This window comes from Cucumis melo, chromosome 8 (genome assembly GCF_025177605.1).
Source record: "Cucumis melo cultivar AY chromosome 8, USDA_Cmelo_AY_1.0, whole genome shotgun sequence".
Taxonomy (NCBI): domain Eukaryota; kingdom Viridiplantae; phylum Streptophyta; class Magnoliopsida; order Cucurbitales; family Cucurbitaceae; genus Cucumis; species Cucumis melo.
The window spans coordinates 11503523-11530512 of NC_066864.1; the positions used below are offsets into that span (position 1 = coordinate 11503523).

The following is a 26990-nucleotide window of genomic DNA, read 5'->3' on the forward strand; positions in this document are numbered from 1 at the left end:
TAGTCACAATCTAGATACTTATTTTGTTCGATTTCGGTCTCATACCATTATAATATGTTCAATCTACTTAATATACCCTATCACATATCGTATACGAAATGTAAATTCTTACTAATTGGAAATATTTGCTGAAAAAGTTTCAAAATTTCTCTACTTCAGCTGGCCGTCGTAAAGCATCTTTTTCATCGAGTATATTTTCACACAATTTCTGCTAGTCTCCTTCTTTAGTGATGAAATGGGAATGAAGAACGAAATGTTTTCGAATAAGGAAATTTTGGTCGAAATTTTAAAATACCAAAATTGTATCTCATGTAATTCTCTTTTCACTCTTTGAGGACACCTTCCATTTTCGTTTATTTTTTTTTTTTAAATATGCAATTACTAATAAAAATGGATAAATTGATCATTGATCCTATATTTATGTAATAGGTAAAAGCCATTTAAGACACTCCCGAAAAATTTGGATCCATATTGAAACATGGTATATCATTTTACACTTACCATTTAAAACCCCTTACCTAAATCTACGCATTTTTGTGGCAAACCATTTTTATGTTTTGGGCCGGTCCAAATATTTTGGATGAATGAAATGAAGCCCAATTTCCCAAAGAAGGGGTTTATATCCTCTCTCTACTTCTCAACCAAAACCCCAACCTCATATTTCCCTCCTTCCTCCATTTTTGAGCACAAAAACACCTTCAATGACGCTTCGCCAGCTTCTTCTTAGAGCTCCTCCTTATCTTCCCCTTCGCCTCATGGCTTCCTCAACCTCCCTTTTCCCTTCCTCTATACACCTCCGTTTTCTTTCTTCCTCCGCCTCTATCGCTCCTCGCTTCAGTTTCCTTCAGCTCAGGTTCTACCTCTTCACTATCCATCTCCTTGGAAATTATCCACGAATACCCAGAATGTGTTTGTTTATGTTTTCTTATACTGTGGTGTTTACATTTTGGATAATATTTTGGTTCTCGCTTTGCCATTTGATTTCGGAAACTTCCGAGCCTCGTTTGTTTTTGGTGTTTTGAATGTAATATGTATGAAGGTGTGAGGTTTTAAATGCATTTTTTAATGGTTTTAGTAATGGAATGTGGATAATGTTGCTATTTGATTTTGGTTATCTTACTTAGTTTTGCGCGGGCAAGAATGCTGTTATATTATTTTGTTATTTGTTTGTTTGCTTATTCCTTATCGTTTATATAGAACTAGCGGGGGGAGATTTCGAACGATGAAGATTTCCACTAGTCTTCGACTGGTACCAAATGTAGAAGTCTCTGCAAAGGCTTTCATGTCATCGACTGCTGCTACTGAAACATCAACGGGAAGTGAGAGTTCGAAGGCTTATGGGTCTGAGCAAATTCAGGCAAGTAATTGGGAGTTTCAAATTTACCTTAGATGTTTTTTTCACTTGGGTGGTTGTCTTTGTTAAGTTGGCATTTTTTAATAGGTTTGTGCAAAAGATGTTTGTATGCACATATAACTTCAAATTTATGTTACTTGTACAGCACCATTTTTCGTGAAAGATACTGGTCGTCTCTATTTTCAGGACTCCTCTTTCTTCCTGATATTTGGAATCTTTTTAGGACTTTTTAATTAAGTCTGAGGCAATTAGGTAATTGGATAAAGATTTAACCGTATACTTGCCTGAAGGATCCATTTCTTTGTTAATTATGTATTTAGAGATACCACTTTGTGCTGAAACCATTTCTTTGTTAATTATTATTATAATTCCATGTAGCAGTTTTCTTCATTCCATGCTGAAACCATTTCTTTGTTATTATTATTATAAGTCTTTTTACTTCAAATTATACTAACACGAGTGATATCATCATGTGGGCATGAAACAGAGCTGGTTTTTAAAGGAGCCCTTCATTCATCAATAGAAACATTCATTCTTTTTCTCCTTTTTCAAACAAAAGTAAATAACGTGTAAGTGAATATGAAGGAGAAATTGTAGTGGAAGCATAATTTAGGTTTTTCCCCCTGTCAAGTGCTTGGGTAGAATACTTACAGATTCCGTTCTTGGTTCATCTTGGTTGCTTGAAATTTTTAGGTTCTGGAAGGCTTAGACCCTGTAAGAAAGAGGCCTGGAATGTATATTGGGAGCACAGGACCTCGTGGATTACATCATTTGGTATTTAACTTTTCTATTTCTAATATGGAGGAAATCCACCCCTTCCCTGATAGAGAAAAGTAAAAGTTCGATGAAATGCCTTTATTGATCTTGGTAGGTCTATGAAATACTGGATAACGCTGTTGATGAGGCTCAAGCTGGTTTTGCCTCACAGATAGATGTTGTCTTGCATGCAGATAATTCTGTGAGCATCACTGACAATGGACGTGGGGTATGATTTATCATTTTATCTCAAATATTTTCAGCTTGACAGCATTGAGGTCAGATTATTGCATTCAATTCATATTCATACCAACTGGAACAGTGTTCTTCAAATTTAATTATATAAGAGGAGGGTAACATTTTTCTGAAATTTTGATTTAGTTTATTCGCTATCTTGGTACTCAATTTTGTATGAATTATTGTACTATAATCTTGCCATGTTGATTGGATTACTTTTTCTATTCTAGATGAGAAACATACTATCATTTCAGCGACATAATCAATTAATAGAGAAAGGGAGGGAAAATCACTTCCAAGGAAATCAATGCTTCCAAAAAAGACAAATTTTTTTTTTTTTCACAAAGTTTTACTGCAGAGCAGGCATATCCGGAAAGAGAATTTAAAAAGAAATCGGAAAGAAAATGGTTGCCTTTTGAAGGATTCTTTATTATTATTATTATTTTGTTTTTATATTTATGGATTTGGTTCTATCTACATCTACTATATTCTTTTTGGTGTAAAGCAGAGCACCCAAGCTCATTATAGTTGTTTTTAATCTCGGATTGGAGACCTGGGTTGCAATCAGTAATCGCCAATAGGTGTTAGGTGACATTATTTCTTCTTCTTCATCTTCAGGAAAAAAAAAAAAAATGAACTATAGCTTAATGCAGAATGTGGTATCGATGTTGAACTGCTATTTTTGGAAGAATTTTTTCAAGTTTATCATATGTACCTGTAGTGGATATTTGAGTTTTTATCCAGTTTATCATATGTAACTTTAGCTTAGTGGGTAACTGCAGTGAATATTTTAGTCTTTTTCCAATCTAATCTTTTAAATTATATGTTGCAGATTCCTACTGATTTGCATCCTGTTACGAAGAAGTCTTCCTTGGAGACTGTGTTGACGGTATTGCTTCAATGAATAACATTTTGCTCGAGTTACCATGGAATAGGTTTTGCTTGCATATATTAATTGTGTTTTCTTCAAACAGTAAAGGTGGAGTATGGTCCTAAGATACATACAAACTTTAATTTAAGATACATACAAACTTTAATTTAGAAGTAGTTTGCATGGAAAAAAGCATGAGAAAAGGGAGCAGAGTAATTTTGTACTTATTTCATGTTTGATTTGAAATTAACAATTCTTTTCCTCTCTAAAGCAACAATGAACGGTTTTAAAATGTTACCAAATGATAATTTCTTTAGTAGTAAAATGCCAAGTAGGCAACTGAAACAACACATTAATATTGAAAAGGATTCAAGGCTTTTTGTTTTAATAGAAACCAGATTTTCATGAAGAAACAAAAGGATGCGAAATTTAAGGTTTAGTATAATCATTAATGTTTATGAGTTTAGATGGGTTTAATCTTTATAAAAAGAGGGCACCACGAGGAGGGTTGGCTTAGGGGTGAAAAAGGAGATAGTCTCACTAAATGGCTAAGAGGTCATGAGTAACAGGTTTATCCATGTTAGCCACCTACCTAAGAGTTAATATCGCATGAGTTTTCTTGACACTCAAATGTTGTGGGTCCAGACGGGTTTGTTTCATGAGACTAGTCGTACTGTGCATAAGTTGGTGCAGGCGCTCATATATATTAAAAGAAAAAAGAGCACCACAAAGAAGAATGAAGCTTTGCATATTTTGTATAGTTTCAATATTCAACTTCGGTTATGATGTTTTCAAATACCCATATAAAAGAAGTTTTTCGAATACTCAATTGTTTGAATCATGAGTCTATTCTGATTATATTTTCTCATTTTGTTGATGTACTGCTATGGAAATTAATGTTTACAGGGTTTTAATGAACTTGCTATTGCTAAAATAAATTGTGAGCCCAATCTTTTCTTTGTAAAGTCTCTGGTCTTTACCAAAATGGTGGGACTTATTAATGATATATAATTAAATTTAACTTTTTCCACTAATATAAATTTTTGGGTCAATTGGTGATTTAAGATGGTATTAGAGCAATTGATCCAAAGAGGTCTTGTGTTCAAACCCTTGCCGTGAGACTCGAGTGTGGAATAGAAGGAATTTTGAAGAAGACATTTTTGGAAAGTAGGCTTTTCGAGTAGTAGTAGGTGTTTTGGAAAGTTGCATTAAAGTTGAAGCAATGCATGGAAAAAAGCGTTTTGGAGTTGAAACGCGAGATGAAGTTAGGCGAAGAAAGTTAAGTATTTCAAGAAATGTCTAATCTTGATCTGATAGCTGATTACATGTTGGGATTAGATTAAGCATGGTCTGGAAAGCTAAGTAAGCTGATTACGTGTAAAGTGCTAAGTAGGAGCTGGCAAGCTAAGAGAAGCTTAAGAATGACTTGGATTAGTATAAATAGGATGGAAGGATCTGAAGAAAGTGTTGTTATTGTGAATTTACTAACTGTTTACTTGCAGAGAAGCCACTAAGAGAGAAGGAGATCTGGAGTAGGTGTTCAAAGGAAGGAAGGAAACTTATAGTGTTTTTTGTGAGTGATTTTCCAAAAGAAAGAATAGTGTTTGAAAACATTTTTCCCCAGTCTTTATGTTATTATGAAACATTTAATGCGTAATGTAATTTTGTTGATGTTTATACTTGATTATCGAAAAACAAGTTTCTAAACTAATATTTCATTTTTGACGAGTGTATACTATGTATGAGAGTAAACCATTGGCTTTATTCCTATCAATGAGCTAGCTCTTATGTGCACATAATGAGTAAAGACAACCATGAGGCGTAATGTCCACTTGGCGTTAAGAAGCTGACCAATGCGTTGCAACGAGCATATTGAGTTAGCAACCTGAGCAATGGGAAATGAACTGGGAAATTATCCAAGGGATGCCGGTGAAATGAATCCCAGTAGTCTATGAGTGGGAATGGTTCATGTTCTTGGCGAAAGGAATAAGTAGAGGCTAACATGGTTTATATGATTTTGAAATGAGGCGTTGGAAGCATATTTATGAAAATGAATTTATTTGATTGTACTGTATTCCTCAAAAGGATTTCTAGAATCTCATTCACTAAGAATTGGACTTATGTTTTAAGTTTTCCTTCCCCAGTTTATAAGGCTCTAAGGCCAAGTTAAGAAGGGTAAGACGAGGTGCTATGCGTTAAGGCGTTAGCAAGGCGTTTTAAATGTGAAGCTGTGCTAGGTGTTGGATGCTTTATTTTTGTAGCCGTTTTTACATGAGAAAGATTGTATTATGCATTTGGAATGCATGTTGTTCAGTAATAAAGAGAAGTTGTTTGTTCTATCTTGCGTTGTTAAGTTACGTTAAGATTGATTGTTGAGTTAAATCCAGTTCCTAGGTGTTCAACTTGTTATCTTGCAAGGAGGTATGCATTGGGTGTCTAGGTGGTCATGCCCCCGTATGGTCGCATGAAGTGATCTTGGGGCGGGGCGTGACACCTCCATTGTTGTTTTCTCTTGAACTAAGTTTATTTCCACTTGTTGGACCTTTCAAAATATTTCAAGTTCATAAGTGAGAAGTGTTAGTGATATGTGCTTTTCTTTTTTTTAAAAGGAAACAAGCCTCTTTATTAATTATTAGTGATATATAACTAAATTTGCATTTACATGCTAGCTTAAGCTTTTGGGTCAATTTTTGATTTAAGAAGATTCATGTGCTACTGAATTGTACAGGTATTACATGCTGGTGGAAAATTTGGTGGTTCCAGTAGTGGCTACAGTGTCTCAGGTGGACTACATGGCGTGGGTCTGTCTGTGGTTAATGCCTTGTCTGAGGTTTGTGTCTGTTATACATTTTGTAAATTTGTTTATGTATCCTTTTTCTTTATTGTGAGTTCATTCTTCTATATATAATCTTTAGATTACGCACCCTACTTTTAGACTCAAGGTGTTAGCCTCAATAGGTTTTTAAAATATGCAGCAAACATTATTCCAACATTCTTAAATGATTCCTCATGGTGTACGCTCCAAGTTTAAGAGGGGGATATGAATGAACTGAGATCATATTTGAATGAGAGGGATCTTGGGAACATGAAAGTATGGCTAAGATAGACTTAAAAGAATTAAAGTCACTACCTTAGCTAACAAGATGCACCTTTCTTTTTTGTGGCTCAACCATTGGAACTCCAAAGTGAAGCTTGGTAGCTTGGAGCAATTCTATATTGGGTGACTTCTTGGAAAATTTCCCTAGGAAGCATATGGGTGAGAAATGAGAATAAAACATGCTAGGACCTGTGTTGGTTTGTGAGGACAACTTTCAATCTTAAAAGCATTCACAAGATAAGCAAGGATAACATAGCTAGGTTGCAGGGAATATCAGGGTCATCAAGCACAAAATTTGGGTTCCAAATTCTGGACTTGGGGCGTTACACTTTTATTTTTTGAACCAGAAACAAATTTCTTCATTAGGATAATGAAACGAGACTAATGCTCAAAGTACATAGGAAGCAAAATGAAAGTAACTACGGATCAGAAAGTGCACCGAAGCATCTCAACTAGGTCAACACACTCTTAGCTTCATCATCTCCGAAATAACTTAAGGAGCTTAATGTACAGTACAACTCGGGTCTTTAAGAACTTACAACCAAAAGAAAATAAAAACCCAAGGGAACAAAGTACAAGCTTAGAACAAAATAGTACAAAGCATAATAATAGGCTAAAGAGATGTCAACAGCCAGCCGGTATGATGTAAATGTAATCTTCCTTCAAAATCCTCGATTTCGATAATGTGATTAGAAATCCACGGAGAGAAAAGCACGCCAATTTATGCTAATTTCTGACTGGAACAGTCAGCAAAAGCATTAGAAAGGGAGGACCAAAGGGATGCATTCAAACGAGCTGTCTCAAATCTGAAAAACCAAGGAAATTCTTTATCATGGAGGATTCTTTGGTTTCTTTCAAAACATTAATCTGCCATCACTGCCTTCACCGTAATACTCCAAAGGAATTGCTGAATTTTCTTAGGCTTTGGACCCTTTGCATTGCTTTTTGCAAATATTCAAACACATAGCTGTAGATGAGAATTCTACTTTAACAATGTCATTCACTGAAAATTTCCTTCATCCCACATTGTAATAATGCCCCCAATCTCCTTAAAGCTTCCGCAAAAGTCCAGCCAACCTCTTTTGAGCTTCAGATGCTTTTTATGAATGCTTTTTGAATGCTCTCTTTTAGTTTCTTTAATTAATACAATATCCGGATTGATTTTCTTTAGTAATCTTTCAAGAATCAGCCACTTTGATCTTTTACCAAGCCTTCTCATATTCCAAGAGATAATCTTCATTTTTCTTCCCTAAAGAATATTGTTAGATACCTAGATTGGTATAGGGTCGGGTATAAAGGTAATTAGTTAGGTGGTAGTTAGATGGTTATAAATAGGAAGTTGGGGAGTGAAGAGAGGGGATGAGATTTCTGTTAGAATTGTTTAGGCCTTTGTAACTTCTTGAGAGAGAGAAGTACATTGGAGAGTTGAGAGAAGGATTGAGAATCTCAATCCTTTACTGTAATTGTTTCTGAATTCAATAAAGAGAAAGAAATCGTAAAGGAAATCAGTGTTCTATCAAATATCTCACTGATTGTCCTGTTCTCCTTTGCATTAGGCCAAGTAAATTTCACAGGCTTCCAATATTGGAATGCAACTTGTGAGGTATGTCTTTCTTTTCCCGTGGAGTAAAGGGAGGCTTTCCTTCTTGGAATGTAATTGATCTTCGTCAGTTTGAAATAAAAGGCCTAAGGCCTTGTTCATATCATCAGGCAATTCATCTTTAATTTTTATCTCTTCATCTCCATCTCTTCAAGTTATTCACTGCTTACACTTGCCGGTGACTCTTCATCGAAGTCTTTCAGAGCTTTATGAGGAATTGTCTGAAATGTGCAATGTATTCCTTGTATAGTAGAATTGAAAGACTCTTGAGAATTACATCCGGGCTTGGAAATGGGTTTATTCATTAATGGTAAAGAAGCTTACCTGCTTTGTTCTAGACCAATGACTTGGATCTTGAGACAACTCTTCTCTAGCAAATCGGGGTTTATAATTTTTGTCCAGGAATTTTTAAATGAAGTTTTTTTCTAGCGAAGCGTTTACAAAAAAGCTTGAACAAATTAGAGCTTCATTGGGACACTTTAGAACTCTTGTGCTTCTTGTTTCTTTTCATATGTTGGTGCAAGGAAATGACAGCCGAAAGCTTATGAGATATTTCAACCCATATTTCAAGATGGAAGCTTAAGAAGGTTATTATTAAAATTTTCCTTGGATGAATGGAATGCAATATTCACTTTACTGTTTGGTTGGAAATTGGCAAAGATCAACTGGATTCCGAGGCAGACGAAGACTTCAGATAATGGTTGGAAGACGGAAGTGTTCTTTAGTGATTAATTGTTGTGGCTGAGTTGTCTTTAGGGGACTACTTAAGGATACTTAGTAACAAGAATCACGATCTGAAATATATCGAGGATTAATGTACTACAAAATGATCCAAGTTTAAGGTGCTTGGGACCTCTCTCTTGAAAGTACTACTCAAGATCTAGCTACTCAACAACTCTCCTTTCTTCACTCACCAACCTTCAATTTATAACCACTACTCTTAGTAGCTGCCTACTTTTCTAGTTACCCATATAGCCCTACCCTATACTAATCTTGGTATCTAACAGACTACCTAAGGAACTTCAACAACCTTTTTTTCTTAATTTTCTTTTTCATGTCCTCGTGGATGGAAGTTGGAAGGTTACTTTGCAAAGAATTATTTCCATCCGCATTCTCTTCTCATTAATGCTGATTTCGTGTTCACATTAGACTGGAAAGGACCGCCTGGGGTGTTACATAGGCATCCATATTTCTGATCCTTTCGAATACTCCTATTGAGTTCTATTGAAAGTAATTAACAACAACTCGAGACTTATGAGGAAACCTGAGAACTGGAAGAAAAACCACGATACTTTTGTTTTTATTATTTTTCTTATGAACGAATACGATAGGTACAAAGGGAGAAAATAAATAGAGTACAATAGGAGTAATAAATGAAAAAAATCTAGGAAATATTTAGGAAATAAAATCTTATATATTATTCTTTTAAAAAATACTCTAAAGGCAAAGCCTTACTAATTCTAACACTCCCCCTCAAGTTGGGACGTAAATATCAATGAGTCCTAACTTGCTAACGCAAAGGTCGAAGTGTGGTCTAAGAAGCCCCTTGGTGAGAACATCAGCAACCTATTGGCTTGAAGGAATGTACGGAATGCATATGCTTCCACTGTCAAGTCTTTTTTTGATGAAATGCCGATCAATCTCAACATGTTTAGTTCTATTATGTTGAACTGGGTTGTTAGCAATACTAATAGCGGTTTTATTATCACAAAAAAGCTTCAATGGTGTCTCACATTCCTGATGAAGATCTGACAAGACTTTCTGGAGCCAAATTTCCTCACATATTCCCAGACTCATAGCTCTATATTCAGCTTCAACACTGCTCCTAACCACAACGCTTTGCTTCTTACTCCTCTAAGTTACAAGATTGCCCCAAACAAAGGTACAATAACCGGAGGTAGATTTTCTGTCAATAACAGATCCTGCCTAATCTGAGTCAGTATATGCCTCAATGGTCTTTCTATTTGTTTTTCTAAACATCAACCCTTTACCAGGTGTATTTTTCAAGTATCTCAGGATTCTGTTAACAGCTTCCATATGTTTCTCATAGGGAGCTTGTATAAACTGGCTGACAACACTCACGACAAAGGAAATATCAGGACGAGTATGGGATAAGTAAATTAATTTACCTACAAGTCGCTGATATTGTTCTTTATCAACTGGAATTTGATCATCAGAGTTTCCTAGTTTACAGTTGAATTCAATAAGAGTATCAGCAGGACGACATCCTGTCTCGATTAGCAAATCAATGGTGTATTTTCTCTGAGACACGGAGATACTTTCCTTTGATCTGGCTACCTCCATTCTAAGGAAATATTTCAGATTTCCCAAATCCTTGATTTCAAATTCATCACCCATTCTCTGCTTTAGTTGACTGATTTCTGTTTGATCATCTCCAGTCAAAACAATGTTATCCACATACACTATTAGAATAACAATCTTCCCTGTCTTGGAAACCTTTGTAAATAAAGTATGGTCAAAGTGCCCTTGACTGTACCCTTGGGACTTGACAAAGGTAGTGAATCTGTCAAACCATGCTCTCGGAGACTGTTTCAAACCATATAGGGATTTTTGGAGTTTATACACCTGTTGACCAAATTGGGCTTCAAATCCTGGCGGGGGGCTTATGTAGACTTCCTCCGCAAGGTCTCCATTCAAAAAGGCATTCTTAACATCCAGCTGGTAGAGAGGCCAATCTTTGTTCACAGCAGATAGTAGGACTCTAACAGTATTCAACTTAGCAACTGGAGAAAAGGTTTCTGAATAGTCAATACCATAGGTCTGAGTAAATCCCTTTGCAACTAACCTTGCCTTGTGTTTATCAAGCGTACCATCTGCTTTGTATTTGAGAGAGCACCCATTTGCATTCTACAGTTTTATGTCCCTTGGGTAAAGCACAGATCTCCCAAGTTCTATTCTTTTCAAGAGCCTTCATCTCTTCTATAACAACATTCTTCCATTCAGGACACTCTAAAGCAGTGTAGATATTTTTTGTTATTATGGTAGAGTCAAGGCTTGCTGTAAACGCTCTAAATTGTGGAGAGAGATTATCATAGGAAACATAGTTGCAAATGGGATGTTTAGTGCAGAATCTGGTACCTTTCCTCAATGCAATTGGAATGTCAAGAGAGGGATCATACTCATCAAGTTTCCTTGTATGACCCTGTTCAGCTTCATCGTTACTGGTTTCTATTCTAACCTCAGTCTCAACACCACGGTTCTTTTCTTTCATATTTTCAAGAATAGCAACATCAGACCTGTCATTCTCACTCATCGTATTATTAGTACAAGGTTCTGTAGGGTTTTCCATATCTTGTCTTCCAGGAGGTTCGAAATCTTAGACTGGAGCCGGCGGTTGACTAGTAGGGGACCCAACTTCCTTTTTGAGATTCCTCCTGTAATATGTTTTCCAGGGAACTTGGTTTGTGGGTAAGATTATGGGATGAGGATCAACGTTAGATACGGTACTAGGAGTAGGTTCAATAAATTCAAAGGTGCTGTTAGACTCTTCACTCACACTCTCCCCCTAAAGATGGCTAACGGGAAAGTAGGGTCGGTTTTCACAGAAAGTAACGTCCATAGTGACAAAGTATTTCCTAGACGGCGGGTAAAAACATTTATAACCGCGCTGGTGAAGAGGATACCCAACAAACACACAAGCTTGAGCCCGAGGGATAAATTTGGTCTGATTAGGGCCAAAATTATGGACATATGCGGTACACCCAAACGCACGAAGAGGAACCTCAGAAACAAGGCGAGTAGAGGGGTAAGACTCCTTAAGACAATCTAAGGGAGTCTGAAGGTGGAGGATACGAGAAGGCATTCTATTGATTAGGTGAGCGGCTGTAAGAATAACATCTCCCCATAGATATGATGGAAGGAAAGTGGAAAGCATAAGTGACTGTTTTTTCGTTCAACCACCCCATTTTGTTGAGGAGTGTAGGCACACGAGGTTTGGTGAACAATCCCCTTGGAGGTTAGAAATTTACTAAGGTTATGGTTTTGGAATTCCAGACCATTATCACTCCGAAGAATTGCAATTTTTGTATGAAATTGTGTTTTGATAGTATGATAGAAGTTTTGGAAAATGGATGGAACCTCGGATTTATTTGTGATAAGGTAAACCCAGGTAAGATGGGTATGGTCATCAATGAAAGTTACAAACCACCGCTTTCCCGAGGAGGTGGTGACCTTGGAAGGACCCCAAACGTCACTATGGATGAGGGTAAACGGTTGTGTTGGTTTATATGGTTGTGAGGGAAAAGAGACCTGATGTTGTTTAGCCCGGATACACACATCACAAGATAGAGAAGAGACATCAAGTTTAGAAAAAAGGTGGGAAAATAAATATTGCATATATGTAAAGTTTGGGTGGCCCAGTCGAAAATGCCACAACATACAGTCTTTTTCAGAAGTGCTAAAGTAGGATGATAGTAAACTAACCCTAGACAAACTACTACATGAGGTATCATCATCAAGGATGTAAAGTCCCCTGTTATACCGGGCAGTGCCAATCGTCCTCTCCGAGCTCATGTTCTGAAAATAAACCGATTCAGGTAAGAAGATAGCTTTACAATGCAACTCACGAGTGATCTTGCTTATAGATAACAAATTGTAAGACAGTTTAGGGACATGCAAAACATTCTGGAGAACAAAACCGTCAAAGGGAACTATTTGTCCTTTGCCAGCGATCGGAGCTAGAGAGCCATTGGCTATTTAAATTTTTTCATTACCGGCTCATGGGGCATATGAGATAAAGTGTTCCGAAGAACCTGTCAAGTAATTTGTAGTCCCCAAGTCTAAGTTCCAGGGATTCTTCCCATCAACGCTAATAAGCCCAAGGGACTGAGGCATACCTGACTGAGCAATGAAACCCAGAGTTGGGGTCTTGGTCTGGCTTGCAGTAGGATCAGTTGATTGAGAAGTGCTGGCAGGGGTAGTCTCACTAATGTAGGCACGTCCTAAGTTTTGTTTCTCGTTGGAGGACCGTTTCTTACCTCTTGGGGGACGACCGTGGAGTTTCCAACACTAATCCTTAGTGTGCCATTGTTTATTGCAGTGCTCACACACAGGAATTGACTTCCCATTATTCTTGTCACTATCATGATTGAGGACCGAGCGCTAAAGGTAGCGGAGTCAATGGTAGGGGTAGTCAGTACACCCATGGCATTAATGCGATCTTCTTCCAGGCGGACTTTAAAACAAACTTCCATTAGGGAGGGAAGAGGTCTTTGTCCGAGTATACGACCACAAACAGTATCAAATTTGGGATTAAGTCCTGCAAGGAAGTCATAAACAAGGTCAGCCTCTTCAAGTTTAGCATATTTTGTACCGTCATTTGGTGTGTCCCAAACTGTCTCTTTGCACAAATCCATCTCTTGCCAGAGGAGAGAGAGCTTGTTAAAATAGATAGTCACGTCCAGGGTCCCTTGTTTGCAATTATGGACCTGTTTTCGCAGTGTATACAATCGAGAGGCATTATGTCGTTTCGAGTAAAGGGTCTGAGTTGTATCCCACAAATCTTTTGCTGTGGCTGCATATAGTAGAGGCTTGCCGATCTGTGGTTCCATACTATTAATCAGCATGGACCGAATAACTGAGTCCTCCCCTTTCCAGAGTCGTTCCAAGGCGTCTCCTGGTGGAGGACGTATAGTCTCTCCAGTTAAGAAACCGAACTGGTGGCGACCTTCGAGGAACATCTTTATTGATTGGGACCAAGAAAAATAATTTTACCCATTTAATTTTTCACCTGAAAAATTCCCTGTAGACGAACCCAAAGAGCCAGTTATATAATTTGACGGTAAATTAGGGAACGAAGTTATCGGGTTCTTGGAATACATCGGCAACTCGGTTGGTTTGGAATGCGTCGAGGACTCGCCTGCTTCAATGTCCGATCTGTTCTGGGGTTGATCAATTCTGTTACCAGAAAACAATGGTTGCTGTAAAGAGTCAACGTACAGCGGATGCTTATTGTGCATATTTGACAGATTTACAGTTGATGGTTGCTGTCCGAAGCTCATAGGCGGCACGTGAGGATGCGGATGGCCGGAAGGGTTTGGCGGTTGGACATCCGACGACGCGTAGAAGGGAATGGACTGGGCGGTGAGATGAAAAGGAGGCGGCGCGTAGGGCCCACGTGCCAGACAGGGCGGCGCGTGAGGCATCTGCTGGTCAGACGGCGGCGCGTACGGCTGCGGAACCACTCCCGTTGGGTAGATCGATGGTTTCTATAGGTTCTGGAGCAGTTTCTCCATGGCGGCGACGGCGGCGGCAGTCACGGATTCAGTTTTGATCTGAGTTTCTCCTAGGTAATTTTCTAGAGTTTCGTTATTGCTTTGCTCTGATACCATATTGAAAGCAATAACAACAACCCGAGACTTGCGTGGAAACCCAAGAACCGGGAGAAAAATCACGATACTTTTTTTTAATTATTTTTCTTATGAAGGAATACAATAGGTACAAAGGGAGAGAATAAATAGAGTACAATAGAAGTATGAAAGGAAAAGATCTAGGAAATATTTAGGAAATAAAATCTTATATATTATTCTTTCCAAACATACTCTAAGGGCAAAGCCCTACTAATTCTAACAAGTTCTAATTGCCTCTTGTTCTCTCTCATTCGGAATACCCTAAACTCGGTAAAGGACTCGATTACCTTGTTGCGAGGTCAAGCAGAAACCGATCATGATGGAAAAGGATATTCGATCCTATCCCCTCTGCTATTGCTTCCTCTTTCAGTGACTCATTAAAGGGAATAAGGGAAAAACTCATAATTCATAGTTGAAGCTCTTCTTCTTTCTTTCTGAGCCATTCTTTGAATTAATTCATTTCTCATTCAACCTAATCTGAAAGCTGAAAGCTACTTATTCTCCGACTAACTAATGAATATACAAGAATGAGTTTCAAGTTCAATTTCTCAGCCTCGAAATGAGGTTGGAGAGATCGATATAGAAATTTGATGAGATGGTGAGATCTATAAAGTTTTCTGTGATTAAATCTTGAAATTCTAGTCTGTCTTAGTAGTCAGTCAATCTAGGAACAGCGGGCTATTAACATAATGAAACTGAAAAATTTAGAACCATAGATTCATTGAACTAGAAGTCTTGGATGAGAGTTCAGTATTCCCAGCAAGGAAAATCAAGATAGACTAGTTCCATACCCTTCTAATTTTCATTTCATTTGGCTATATCCTAGACTGACTACCTTCTGACTTTCCTTCGTGTACTTTTTCTTGTTTGACTGCTTTGTATTAGCAGTTTACAAGTCCAGCTACTTCAGCCACATCGTAGCACCCTCTCCATACAAGTCACAAGCCATCTCCGGACCAAAGCAATAAGAATAGGAAGATCATCCCACAAGATCTCCTTCCTGCCTCTCTTCGTCCAACTCGTGTATCAACTACGTTTCAGATTCTGTGCTTGAAAAGATAGGATGAGGTAGCCGGGAATTTCTACTACAACCATCTGTCTGTGTCAGCATATTGGAGAACTACCATGTAGATTCTAGCCTTAGCCTATAAGTGGATGATACTAAAGCCTTTGCCAGTTTCAGGACTTGCAACTATGCCTCCGGGCCAATTGAATAAGCGATGCTTTCTATCCTTAGGCACCAGCCTTGGCATATCTTCCCGCCCAGAAGAAAACCTGGTTCACTTCTCGTAAAAAGCTGACGTTCATTTTCTTTATAGGAAGTTTGAAGAGCCATTGGGTGCCTGAACAGATAGAAATTGAAGAGGACTTGACAAGTCTCAGATTCCTCTTCCTATTAATTAATTTAAGGTGGATTACCCAACTGGCAAAACATTTTAAAATTTGGGGGAAAGATTGCACGTATTGTGAAAGAAATTTAGAAACATCTTTTCCTAATTAATTCTTTTCCCTTTTTTCCTTTCTGTCTCTGATCCTTGCTGGAAGATCCCAAACATTGTACTCTTTGTATTTGTGTTTTGAAATTTTTGGCTACTTTTTTACTTGCTTGACAGTCCTTGGAAGTTTCTATTTGGCGTGATGGGAAGGAGTTCCACCAAAAGTATTCTCGTGGAAAGCCTGCTTCCATTCTAACATCCCATGTTCCTTCATCTGAACTGAAAAATCACCAAGGAACTCGCATCAGATTTTGGCCTGACAAAGAAGGTTTTACTTGACCATCATTGTCTGAAATATTTCTTTTGTTATTATGTTAATTTATATTCATCTTTTGACTAACATATAACAATGTTAATGTGGGTTTAATTTTCAGTTAGTTACAAAGCATAAAAACTTATATTTTTGGTCTTTCTTTCCACTTTAATTAATATGTTCCTTCTATTTTTATCCAGTCTTTACTACTGGAATACAATTTGATTACAACACAATATCTGGACGAATTAGGGAGCTAGCTTTTCTAAACCCCAAGGTATTTTTGTTCATTATACTGTCTTTATTTACATAAAATGACATCTTCCTCGATAAATTCTAGTCAGCTTTTTCTGGGAAAATCGGCAACAAAATATATGTGGCAGTGGGTAGTTTATTGGTTTCTATTACATGTTGGAAGATTCCCAAACAATGTACGACTTACCACCCCTGTGATATGTAATCCTTCCAGCTGACTATAACCCTCACAAAAGAGGATAATGATCGGGAGAAGAACCAGTACAATGAATACTGCTATGCTGGTGGCTTGGTCGAATATGTTGCATGGCTGAACAGTGATAAGGTTTAGCATCTTATTGCTCTTCCCTTTGTTTTTTTTTTTTTTTTTAAATTTATTCTTCAGTGCTTGTCACGTGCCTCCCTAATTTTCATTTCATGTTTTATAAAGCTAACTATAATCTATAATCACTGCTAATGCTAGTAATTTTTTCTCCAGAATCCAATTCATGATGTCTTTGGTTTCAGAAAGGAAACGGATGGAGTAGCCATTGATGTTGCGCTTCAGTGGTAACCTACTTAATCATGGTTTTCACTGGATTTTCTCAAATTTTGAGTTATTTTGTGAACAATGAGGAACCAATAATCTATACCTGTAATGCCTGAGTAATTGAAAAATCTCTATAGTAGAAATAGGTTAAATCATTGTTTTTTTTCTCTCCATATTTTGGGATTTGATTCTTCTTGGTTATTGGGTTATCAGGGCTCAGATTTGTAAGTTTTGAAAGTCACAGCCATAGTATGAGATGATAAGTACAAGGCAGAAACAGTTATAATTCTTGTTGTCGGTTGGGGTGATTTGTAAGTTTTGATAGTCACAATTAGAGAGAAATGCCGTCTTTTGTGGTTTTCTGGGGTGTGTGCTATGTTGTGGGACATTTGTGGAGAGAGAAACAATAGGGTGTTCAGGGGTTTAGACAAGTACCCTAGCAAGGTTTGGTCCTTAGTGAGGTTTTATGTTCCACTTTGGGCTTCAGTTCGAAGCTTTTTTCTATTTATTTTTATTCGCTTGGTAACATTTTACTCAGCTGGAAACCTTTTCTTTTGGGTGGGATTGTTTTATGTATGCGCTTGTAATTTATTCTTTCATTCTCTCTATGAAAGTTGATTTCATAAAAGAAAAAAATAAGACTAACACTTATTTGACAAGAATCTTATTATTACCGGTTTTGTTGATTGTTTACTAGGTGTGCAGATGCATATTCAGACACAATTCTAGGATATGCTAATAGCATACGGACTATTGATGGTGGCACCCATATAGATGGGATGAAGGCTTCACTGACGAGAACTCTCAATAATCTTGGAAAGAAATCAAAAACTTTTAAGGTGGTTTTCATGGTTTTATTGGTTCATAATGAGTGTTTTTGTAGTGTTTCCAAAGCATCCTTTTAAACGTTTTGGTCTCTCTTATTTAGTTCCCAATTGAAAATCTCTTTTGTAAAGCACCTTGAGGTGCTTGGGGTCTCCCATTAACTCATTTATTCAATAAAATATTTCTTATCTAAAAATATAATGCGAGAGCTATTAAGGTGCCCGCCTAAGGCGTAAGGCAAGGCGACCTTGGGACATTGCGCCTTGAAGACAGCTAGGCGAGCACCTTCAACTAAATGCTTGCCTAGTTGCCCCTTTTGTCACCTTGTTGCACCTTCATCATGCAACAAGGGGAGCACCTTTTCTTTTCCTTTTGTTTTATTTTTAAGAAAAAGTCCGTAACAAGTGAAACAAAGAGTCACAAGATGAGAATTGATTATATGATGGCAAGAAGCATCCAAAGATTAGGAAGAAGAAAAACGAGAAAGAAGATACAAAACAGGTGGAGAAGAAAATGGAGAAAAATGAAGAATTACAGTACAAAGAAGAAAAAGTAAGAGTCTAAGAAGATTAAGAAGGAAAAAAAGTCTAAATTATGAAAATGCACTCTCATTTACACTGTAGAGAGTTTGTTGCATGCAGTATCTCTCCATGAATGCCAAATGGCCATATATTTCTCTCATCCAAAAGTATCTCTCCTCCATGACTGACAGAGGGACTTTTATTTCTCTTTTCCAATCAATGTCTTAGTAGTATAATTTTCTAATTAATATGTGTATTTTTGTGGTTGAAGAAGAAATGTCAACTACTAAACAGATGACACTACAAACATGTTTTATTTAATTGCATAAGCTCACTCGTATAGAACTATATCTTTTCTCAATAACATATATTTTCTTGTAATTATGTAAGTCAATTTTTTATTATATATTAATAGCTTGTCGATATGTTTTGTATTTTGAAAATTAAATGCACTTTTGTTTTACCTATTTAAATTATATTTATTTATACTCTACTAAAGTGCACCTTGCTTAACTTAGGCAACAGCATTTTGTTGCTTCTTGCCTTAAGGTGCGCCTTGTGCTTTGAAAACACTAATTGTGCACATATGAGTATCACTCTTGTGTGTAGGCAGAGAAATGGATGCAACTTTTGCTTGATAGTGGCGTATACATTCATTTTTCTTATACTGCAACTAAAGAATTATAAATAGAGTAAATAAACTAATCACAATTATGTATTTCTTTCAGGATAAGGATATCAGCTTAAGTGGTGAACATGTTAGGGAGGGATTAACCTGTGTTGTATCAGTCAGGGTCCGAAATCCGGAGTTTGAAGGACAGACCAAGGTGCTTTTCCAAAATTATGTCAATTTGAATGTTTGTGTTGTAGTCTTGGCCAGTTTATACTGCGATTATATTTTTACTTTCTCCTCTACATTGTGTGTCTTACTTTTTTGTCAATTCTTCCTATCAGACCAGGTTGGGAAATCCTGAAGTGCGAAAAGTAGTAGAGCAATCTATACAAGAGCACCTAACTGAATATCTGGAGTTGCACCCTGATGTTCTTGATTCAATCCTTTCAAAATCTTTAAATGCTCTCAAGGTGATTTTCCATAGAAATGAGTTTTATTTATGATTTATTCCTTTCAAAAGTGTTCTATTAGTGGGATTCTATTATGGAATTTGTCTTAACATGGAAATTTTTTTACTTCCTATTTTTCTTATTTTCAGGCAGCGTTAGCTGCTAAGAGGGCAAGGGAGCTTGTGAGACAAAAAAGTGTTTTGCGTTCATCATCCCTTCCCGGCAAGCTAGCTGATTGTTCATCAATTAAACCTGAGGAGTCAGGTATTTAGCTTTTTTTCCTAGATGGAAATCGAGAAACAAATATTCCATTGATACATACTTCAATAGATATGGATGGGATTTCCAATTTTCTTGAGGCTTTACGATATGAAAATTAATTAATTGTATTTTATGGGGTTTGGTCTATTCAAATATTATATACTGCCCAACTCTTCCAGTTTTTTCGTAACATTGCAAATCTCCAAGCGAGACGACCATAGATAGGACCCATATAGTACCCTCACGGGCCTCACGAATGTTGCAGAAATTAAATGTTTATAATATGACATATCTGAATATTCATAAAAAGAAAATCATAACACATCCAAAGTTTCCTTCCCTGGGAAAAAAAGGCATCATCAATGTAGGGAATTACTCATAATTTGTGCCATCCAAAATTTCCGTGGTTGGCCTGATGGTCCTAAAGGTTTAAGGTAAATGATAGATGGTTTAAAGAGCATGGGTTTAGGCTTTAGTGGTCACTTAGGAAGGGGTTAAGGTAAATGATAGATGGTTTAAAGAGCATGGGTTCTACTAGTTTTCTTGATAATTAAATGAAGGATCGAAGATTGGTTTGTGAGATTTGTTGAGGTACAGCAAACTGGCCTGAATACTCTTGTATATGGAAAAATAAAAATCACCAAATGTATTGCATTCTTGTTTTGATCATTTTTTACATTATGAGGACTTCTTTTTCCCTTTTAATAAAAAAGAATATATTTTTCTTTTAATCTCATTTTACCTCCTCCCCACAGAAATTTTCATTGTTGAAGGAGACTCTGCCGGTGGAAGTGCGAAACAGGGTCGTGATAGGCGCTTCCAGGTATTCTCCGATTGTTAATGATTGATTAGTTTTGTAGATTTATTTTTAGCTTATAGCAACAATTGAAGGCTTAAAGCTTGTTAGGACAATAAATTAAGCTATTTATTTTTACAGAAAACGAGAATAAATGAAAATAAAAAGTATATCACATAGACTGTTGAGAAGTCCTCCCAGCAGGAAAGGAAAATAAATTGTGACTAATTGGGTGGGTTGCAAAAAGATCAGGTCCTCTCGACTGAAAGGGAAAACAGGAAAAGAAAGTCAACAGTTAGTAGAAGACAAAAAAATATCTTTTACATGATAGAAACGCAATCCCATATAGATCATAGGATATCTCTAACACTTTCTTCTTGATGTTTACTGACAAAGATCGTGGACAAATCATTCTTGAGGGGTTTAAGACAAGGAGACCCTTAGCTCCCTTTTCTTTGTAATTGTAATTGGTGTCTTGAGCTTTACTAAAGACAAGCTTTTGATAAAAGGTGTGGAAATGGCTTTAGGAATGACATTCATGTGAGTCATTGAATTTGTCGATGACATTTACTATAGTTAAGAGTACAATGCAGAGAAGCTTCACATTAAGAGAATTATCAATATTTTTGAGTTGGTCACTGGACTTAAAATTGATAAACACAAATGACAGCCAATATCTTGTGGATTAAATGTAGAAGAATGTGGAGAAAAATGTGTTTTGTGGGGATATGATGTGGAACCCAAGTCAAATGCACTTCTTTTTTTCAAAAGGAAACATAGTTTTTTTTTGACAAAATGAAACCAACAATTGCAATGCAAAAATAAAGGGAGGCCAAGCCTTCAAGAACATCATGGTACAAGAATTCACGCGGCAAAAGATCCTTCCAACCGAAGAGACTTCTAACAAAGGCAAAACTTGCGACTTGACATCTTGAGAGCTTTGACTGCACCGAGACAAGATCTTCAAATATCAATCTCGAAACATCAAAAGCAGTCAGAAGCCCAGAAAGTCAAACTTACCACTTACCAATCAGATCTCAAGTTAAAATGTAACCACAGTTCCTCATTTGCTAATAACTTTATAGCTCCAATATGAATCCTCCTTGAAGAATTTCAAGTTTCATAACTTTCTTTTTAAACAGAGATAATTTTTCATTGATGTAATGAAAAGAGACTATTGCTCAAGCTACATTAGTAGCAAATAAGAATGAGGAGTCAACAAGTGCATTTGAATATCTAACTAGGTTGATATACCCTTAGCACCCTCATCATATCCCCAAAATAAGTGTTAGTGATATATAATTAAATTGTGATATATAATTAAATTTTCTTTCAACCACGAGCTTAAGCTTTTGGGTGAATTGGTGGTTTAAGATGGTGTCGGAGCAGGTGGTTTAGAAGGTCCTATGTTCAAGTCCATGTTTTGTTGTTTCCTTCCCAGTTAAAATTGATTTTTACTTGTTGGGCCTTTCAAATATTTCAAGCTCACAAGCGAGAAGTGTTGGTGGTATATAATTAAATTTGCCTTCAACCACTAGTTTAAGCTTTTGGGTGAATTGGTGATTTAAGAGATGTGTTACGTGCAAAATCAAGGGTGAAAAGTAGCACCATATTTTCTTTTCTTGTCTATCGTTAAGCCTAATTCGGGAAAAGATCTCGATGTTATTTGACTTGAGTTGGAACTTCCCCAGTAGTGTTGAAGGGACCCTTTTAGGCTTCAACAGACTTTTGGAACTCCAGTCATGATTAAGGCTAGGATCTTGTAGTCCAATACTATTATGATCTCTCTGTGAATGTTATGGAATCAGAGAAATAGGAGGATCTTCAAAGAACGCTACCTCAATGAGTTATGGGAGTCCACTGGGCTCTTTGCCTCCATCTGGTGTTCTCTCTAAATCTTTTTGCAATTATGGTCTTGTTCATATCCATGTGGGAGCCTTTTTTGTAAACCTTTGGCTTTGTGGGGATATCTCATCTCCATTTTTGTTTGATCTTTCCTATTTTTTTCTTTCCTTATCTTAATTTGACATGACAGTGGTTCAGATTTTGATGGTTGTGTGTCTTTTGAAATGTATGCATGTGTGAAATGTGTCTTTTGGAATATGCGTGCGAGCATGCACGTACATAAAAATGAGTACAACCCGTTTGCTCATACTTTTATTTTTCTACCTTATTTTTCACGATATTGGTCAATCAACTACAACTTTAAGGACAAATAGTTTTCAGGGCAATGTATCGTTTATTGGTAGGAAAGTATTAGAGCATACTATACCTTTCTCGGCCTTCTAGCTAAGAGCAAGTGCAAGTATAAGAGCGTACCTGTGGTCAACTGAGGAATTTGTTAAAAATGTAGTTATAAATACAACAGGGTGAAGTGATTTAAGGAAGCCAACTTTTAGTATTAGTTTTGGGATGTGGTGCAGCCCCCTCGATAGTGTATTTTCTCTTTCATATTCCAATACAATCCCAATTTCACTTCTCTACTTTCCATTCACGTGATGGGTTTCTATGGAAGTTTGTTACGTAGGAGGAATAGGCTTTTGCTAGAAGAGGAAAGGAATAGTAAGGAAATGAAGAGTGTATTTTTTGTCGAGCTTGGTTGAGAAGGAGGTCTCCAAGTTCATTGAATTACTTGTGATCCTGTCTGTTTTTTTTCATTTTTACGAATATAAAATTTAGGATTTCTGTACTGTTGCTATCATATATAATGTATTCTGTGAGACCTCCTATTATACATACAGACAGACACAAGGGTAAAAGAGGGATTACACAGGGGACAGCTCATCAGGATATGACTGGAGAGGAGAATAGCGGTTGAGGGTCCCACCTGGGGAGGAGTACTTAAGAATGTGTGTGGATTGCTGAAGTTAGGTTTTATTTTGGGAAAAGCTGCTGAGAGCTTTTAGGAAAGAAGAGCCAGCCTTGTCGAAATTGCTGGAGGGTTACCTTTTATATTTCTATAGTTGCTTGCTTGTTATTTCTTTTTCTTCCTTGTTCGTGAGCTGAACTTTGGGTTAAGAACTTGCTCTGATTTCCTTTAGATAGATCATAACGGAGTACTGTCTCTGTTTCTCTAGTTTGTTGGGTTTTTCCGTGTTCCAGGTGGAGGAGTCCTAACATAATCTTAGACTGATAGAAAGTTCTTTAAATACTTTTACACTGATAGGCATCTACATGTGTCAGACACACATGGCTATGCGTACATGTCCAAGAAACAATACATACTTTGATATCACCGTGATTTTGGAGTGAACCATTAAAGAACCTCTGCATGTTTTATGAGGTTGAAGTCTGCGTGTGTTATAATTGAAACATATGCTTGCTGTATATATTGTCATTTCCTTTCTACTGTTTATAATACTCCAGTCCTTCAGTCACTTAAGTTTTTTCTTTTTTAAATCAGTGAAATAAGGATTGTGATACATTCGTATTCACATGTTTATCATACAGTCTATAGTTAAGTACCTGCATGCATGACAATACAAAAATGAATATGCACATATTATACACCACTGCAAATATCCTAAATGTCCTTAATTTGTTATAAATGCTCAATGCAGGCTATTCTACCTTTGAGAGGCAAAATCTTAAACATTGAGAGGAAAGACGAGGCTGCAATGTACAAAAATGAAGAGATTAATAATTTAATTCGAGCTCTTGGACTTGGATTCAAGGTTTATAATAGTTTTTCCTTTCATTATTTTGAATTATTGCTACTTTTTCTTAGATTTTGCATTTACCATTGATGTCAGGGGGAAGATTTTAAAAAGGAAGCTCTTCGGTATCATAAAATAATTATATTAACTGATGCTGATGTCGATGGTGCTCACATTCGAACTCTGCTCTTAACGTTTTTCTTCCGATATCAGGTACTGTAATTGGCATCATTATCAGGTACTGTTGTTGTCACTATTATTTGTGAGGGAATGAAAACCAATTTGATTTTGGGTCGTGATTACAGAAAGCTTTGTTTGAGGAAGGGTGCATTTATGTTGGAGTTCCACCTCTTTTCAAGGTTTGGTTTCCCACTTGATGGATCAGAGATGCAAAATCATATGCTTAGTTTTATTTCATTCTGTGGCTTTTTTCTTTTGCCTTATTCTTGTTTTTGGAGAATATCAGGTTGAGAGGGGGAAGCAAGTATACTATTGCTATGATGACAAGGAACTAAAGAAGGTTCAAAGTTCCTTCCCATCAAATGCATCATATAATATTCAGAGGTTCAAAGGTATTCATTAATGTTTGTGTTGATTACACCCTCTTGATGTTTTCAATAGAGCCGTTGCCCCTCTACCTGATGTCGTACACACCATTTGGTGGCTTCTTGTATAATCCTTGTTAGTTGAATTATGCTAATGTTTGAGAGTGCTTTAGGCATCACACAAAACCTCCATGGTGGGTGTAAAAAACAAAGATGCTTTTGGTAAAAGTTAAACGCACTAGGGTGCTTTTTAGTCCAAGTGCTTGGTTTGGAAACACTTCAATAGGTACTTGAGAGGGTTTTAGACACCCTTTCTCATTAATATATTGTTTCGTTTTCAAAAAAAGAACAAAGAAAGATTATTTAATAAACAAGCAGGATAGAAGTTTAATCTTGAGAGGTCAGCACATAGTTGAAATCTGAAAATATGACAAATCTGTAAGGCGCTCAAATTTTGAGACCGTGTAAAACTGGTTTGGCTGCTTTTCTTCAGATTCTGTGATGGAAGTTCTATTTTTCTACAAGACAATAATGATGTTAATGAATAAAGAATTGTTATATTGTATTTTTAAAAATATGCTAAATATTTTTTTATTTCAGGTTTGGGTGAGATGATGCCTGCACAACTATGGGAAACGACAATGGACCCAGAACGAAGGATGCTGAAGCAGTTGGCAGTTGAGGATGCAGCAGAAGCAAATGTCGTATTTTCATCTCTTATGGGTGCCCGAGTAAGTGGTTCTGCAGTTTCTACCATTTGGTGATATTTGGTATTTTCATGCATGTTAAAAGTTGCTCAATCGGAAAATAAGGAACCATTCCTACAGAAGTTTTTTAGACACCAACCAATTCATTTAAGCTAGAGAAGATTAGCATCAATGGCTTTTGCTTTAACAAAGCCTTCATAGTTTTGTGTTCAACTATTGTGCTTGTGTGCGTCCATGCCAATGTAACGTGCTAGCTTTTCTTTTTTGCATAAAATTCATCTGGCATACTTATATCTATTGCTCGAATTTTTCTTTTTTTGTTCAATCACTGGATTAATATGGGTTCTTTCCTTTTCCCAGGTGGATTTTCGAAAGGAACTTATCCAGAAATCAGCAAGTACGATGAATCTCGAGCATCTAGATATTTAACTGTAGGATATTAGCTTCTAATCCAATCGGGGTAGTAACAGGATGGTCAGCTTTTGAACTTTTGGAAAAGTTAGAAAGAAATGTATGATTAAACAGATTGAATTGGTTGATGTATTATCTCCATTGGCTGTCATCATGATTTATATTGTTGTCCACAGCGGTCGAGAAAGACGAACATAGCCTTCACTTTAGGCCCATGCCAAGGGAGTGCTGTGCACATTGGCTTGTATAGGTGAGAAATTTAGGAGACTCAGGTGGGTGGTATGGTTAGGATGTCATTTTGATATATGAAATTCTTTAGCAAGTTTTGTATGTTTCTCACTTAGCTCCATTTTCTTTGTCCACCCTGTTGTATAATTTTAGGTTGAGTTGGGTTGTAAAGTTATTTGTTTTAATTGATTTAAAATACTTAAATTTCTTGGTTGTATAAATGTCAAATTAAAAAAAAAAAAAACCTAAAACAATAGCATATTTGATAGAACGATAAAATAATTGCATATGTAATAAATTGGTTAAAAACTAAAAAGCTCAAACCCATACCAATGTAGGATCTTAGGCCAATAAATTTTAATACTAAGCAACTGAAAGCCAATGAAAAGAATAAAGAAAAGAAATAACATTGTAATTTTACAGTGGTTTGGAATTGCTACTCCTCTCTTCGAGAATTCTTTGGTATCTTACTGTACTATCACTCGAATTATCACTCTTTTTAGAGTACAAAAGTCATCACTTTTGGTACTTTTCAGGTTTAAGATCCAATCTATTACCATCCTTTTCCTATCGAGGGTTCAGGATTGAACCACTATGTTTAAACAGAGGGTGCACCCATACCTATTGATGAAATTGAAAACCCACGAAATAGACTCAAAGTGTAACAACAAATAACAACTAATTAATTTTCTTTTTTTACAAAGGAAAGCAGCCATTGGAGCATTCTTTTTTTAATTTCTTTTAAAATAAAAAACAACAATTTTTTTAGTCTATTTAGTTTTAAAAGTGAATATTCTTATAACATCATGCATCATGATTTGATCCATCGAGTTGATTTGATTTGCTTTGTACTATTTACAAAACTCGTACTGTCACATGATTGGTCCACATCTATCGTGTCATCACCATATGTGATTTTTCACTTAAATCTTATTTTGGTACAACTTTATTTGATATCCAATTCGAGCGCTTCAAAATGCGTTGAAATAGACTCTTCGAGTTTTATGGTATGGATATTTTAAATACTAAAATCATTAGTAAAATGAAACTTATAGTAAGATTGAAGCTCATAAAGCTAAAAACTAACTCATGCACTTCTTTTCAGTTTCTCAAATTGAAAGCTATTTATGTCAACTATCAGTAATAGCTACTAATAACTGCT

General features: G+C 36.5%; 1 protein-coding gene across 2 annotated transcripts; it reads left to right on the plus strand.

Moving 5' to 3' along the window:
* The first annotated feature begins 640 nt into the window (after positions 1–640).
* Positions 641–25930, plus strand: LOC103495821 (DNA gyrase subunit B, chloroplastic/mitochondrial). 2 transcript variants are annotated; one of them, XM_008457493.3, is made up of 21 exons: positions 641–853; positions 1198–1357; positions 2048–2128; positions 2226–2339; positions 3180–3236; positions 5947–6048; positions 15897–16047; positions 16233–16309; positions 16502–16612; positions 16766–16836; positions 17514–17655; positions 18891–18989; positions 19117–19245; positions 19374–19488; positions 20241–20308; positions 23842–23955; positions 24034–24150; positions 24243–24296; positions 24404–24509; positions 25083–25213; positions 25550–25930. In XM_008457493.3, the coding sequence occupies exons 1-21, from the start codon at positions 702–704 to the stop codon at positions 25616–25618; spliced, it is 2220 nt and encodes a 739-aa protein (XP_008455715.1). In that variant the 5' UTR covers positions 641–701; the 3' UTR covers positions 25619–25930. The 2 variants fall into 2 exon arrangements, with proteins under 2 accessions (XP_008455715.1, XP_050945342.1); XM_051089385.1 differs by lacking the exons at positions 641–853; positions 1198–1357 and adding an exon at positions 1839–1923.
* Positions 25931–26990: the final 1060 nt, after the last annotated feature.

Bases quoted from the DNA above. Each gene is read 5' to 3' on its own strand.
- LOC103495821 (XM_008457493.3), top strand. From the start codon at position 702: ATGACGCTTCGCCAGCTTCTTCTTAGAGCTCCTCCTTATCTTCCCCTT. The intron at 18,990-19,116 runs GTGCTTTTCCAA...TCTTCCTATCAG, and splicing joins AGTTTGAAGGACAGACCAAG to ACCAGGTTGGGAAATCCTGA. The intron at 24,151-24,242 runs GTACTGTAATTG...TCGTGATTACAG, and splicing joins CGTTTTTCTTCCGATATCAG to AAAGCTTTGTTTGAGGAAGG.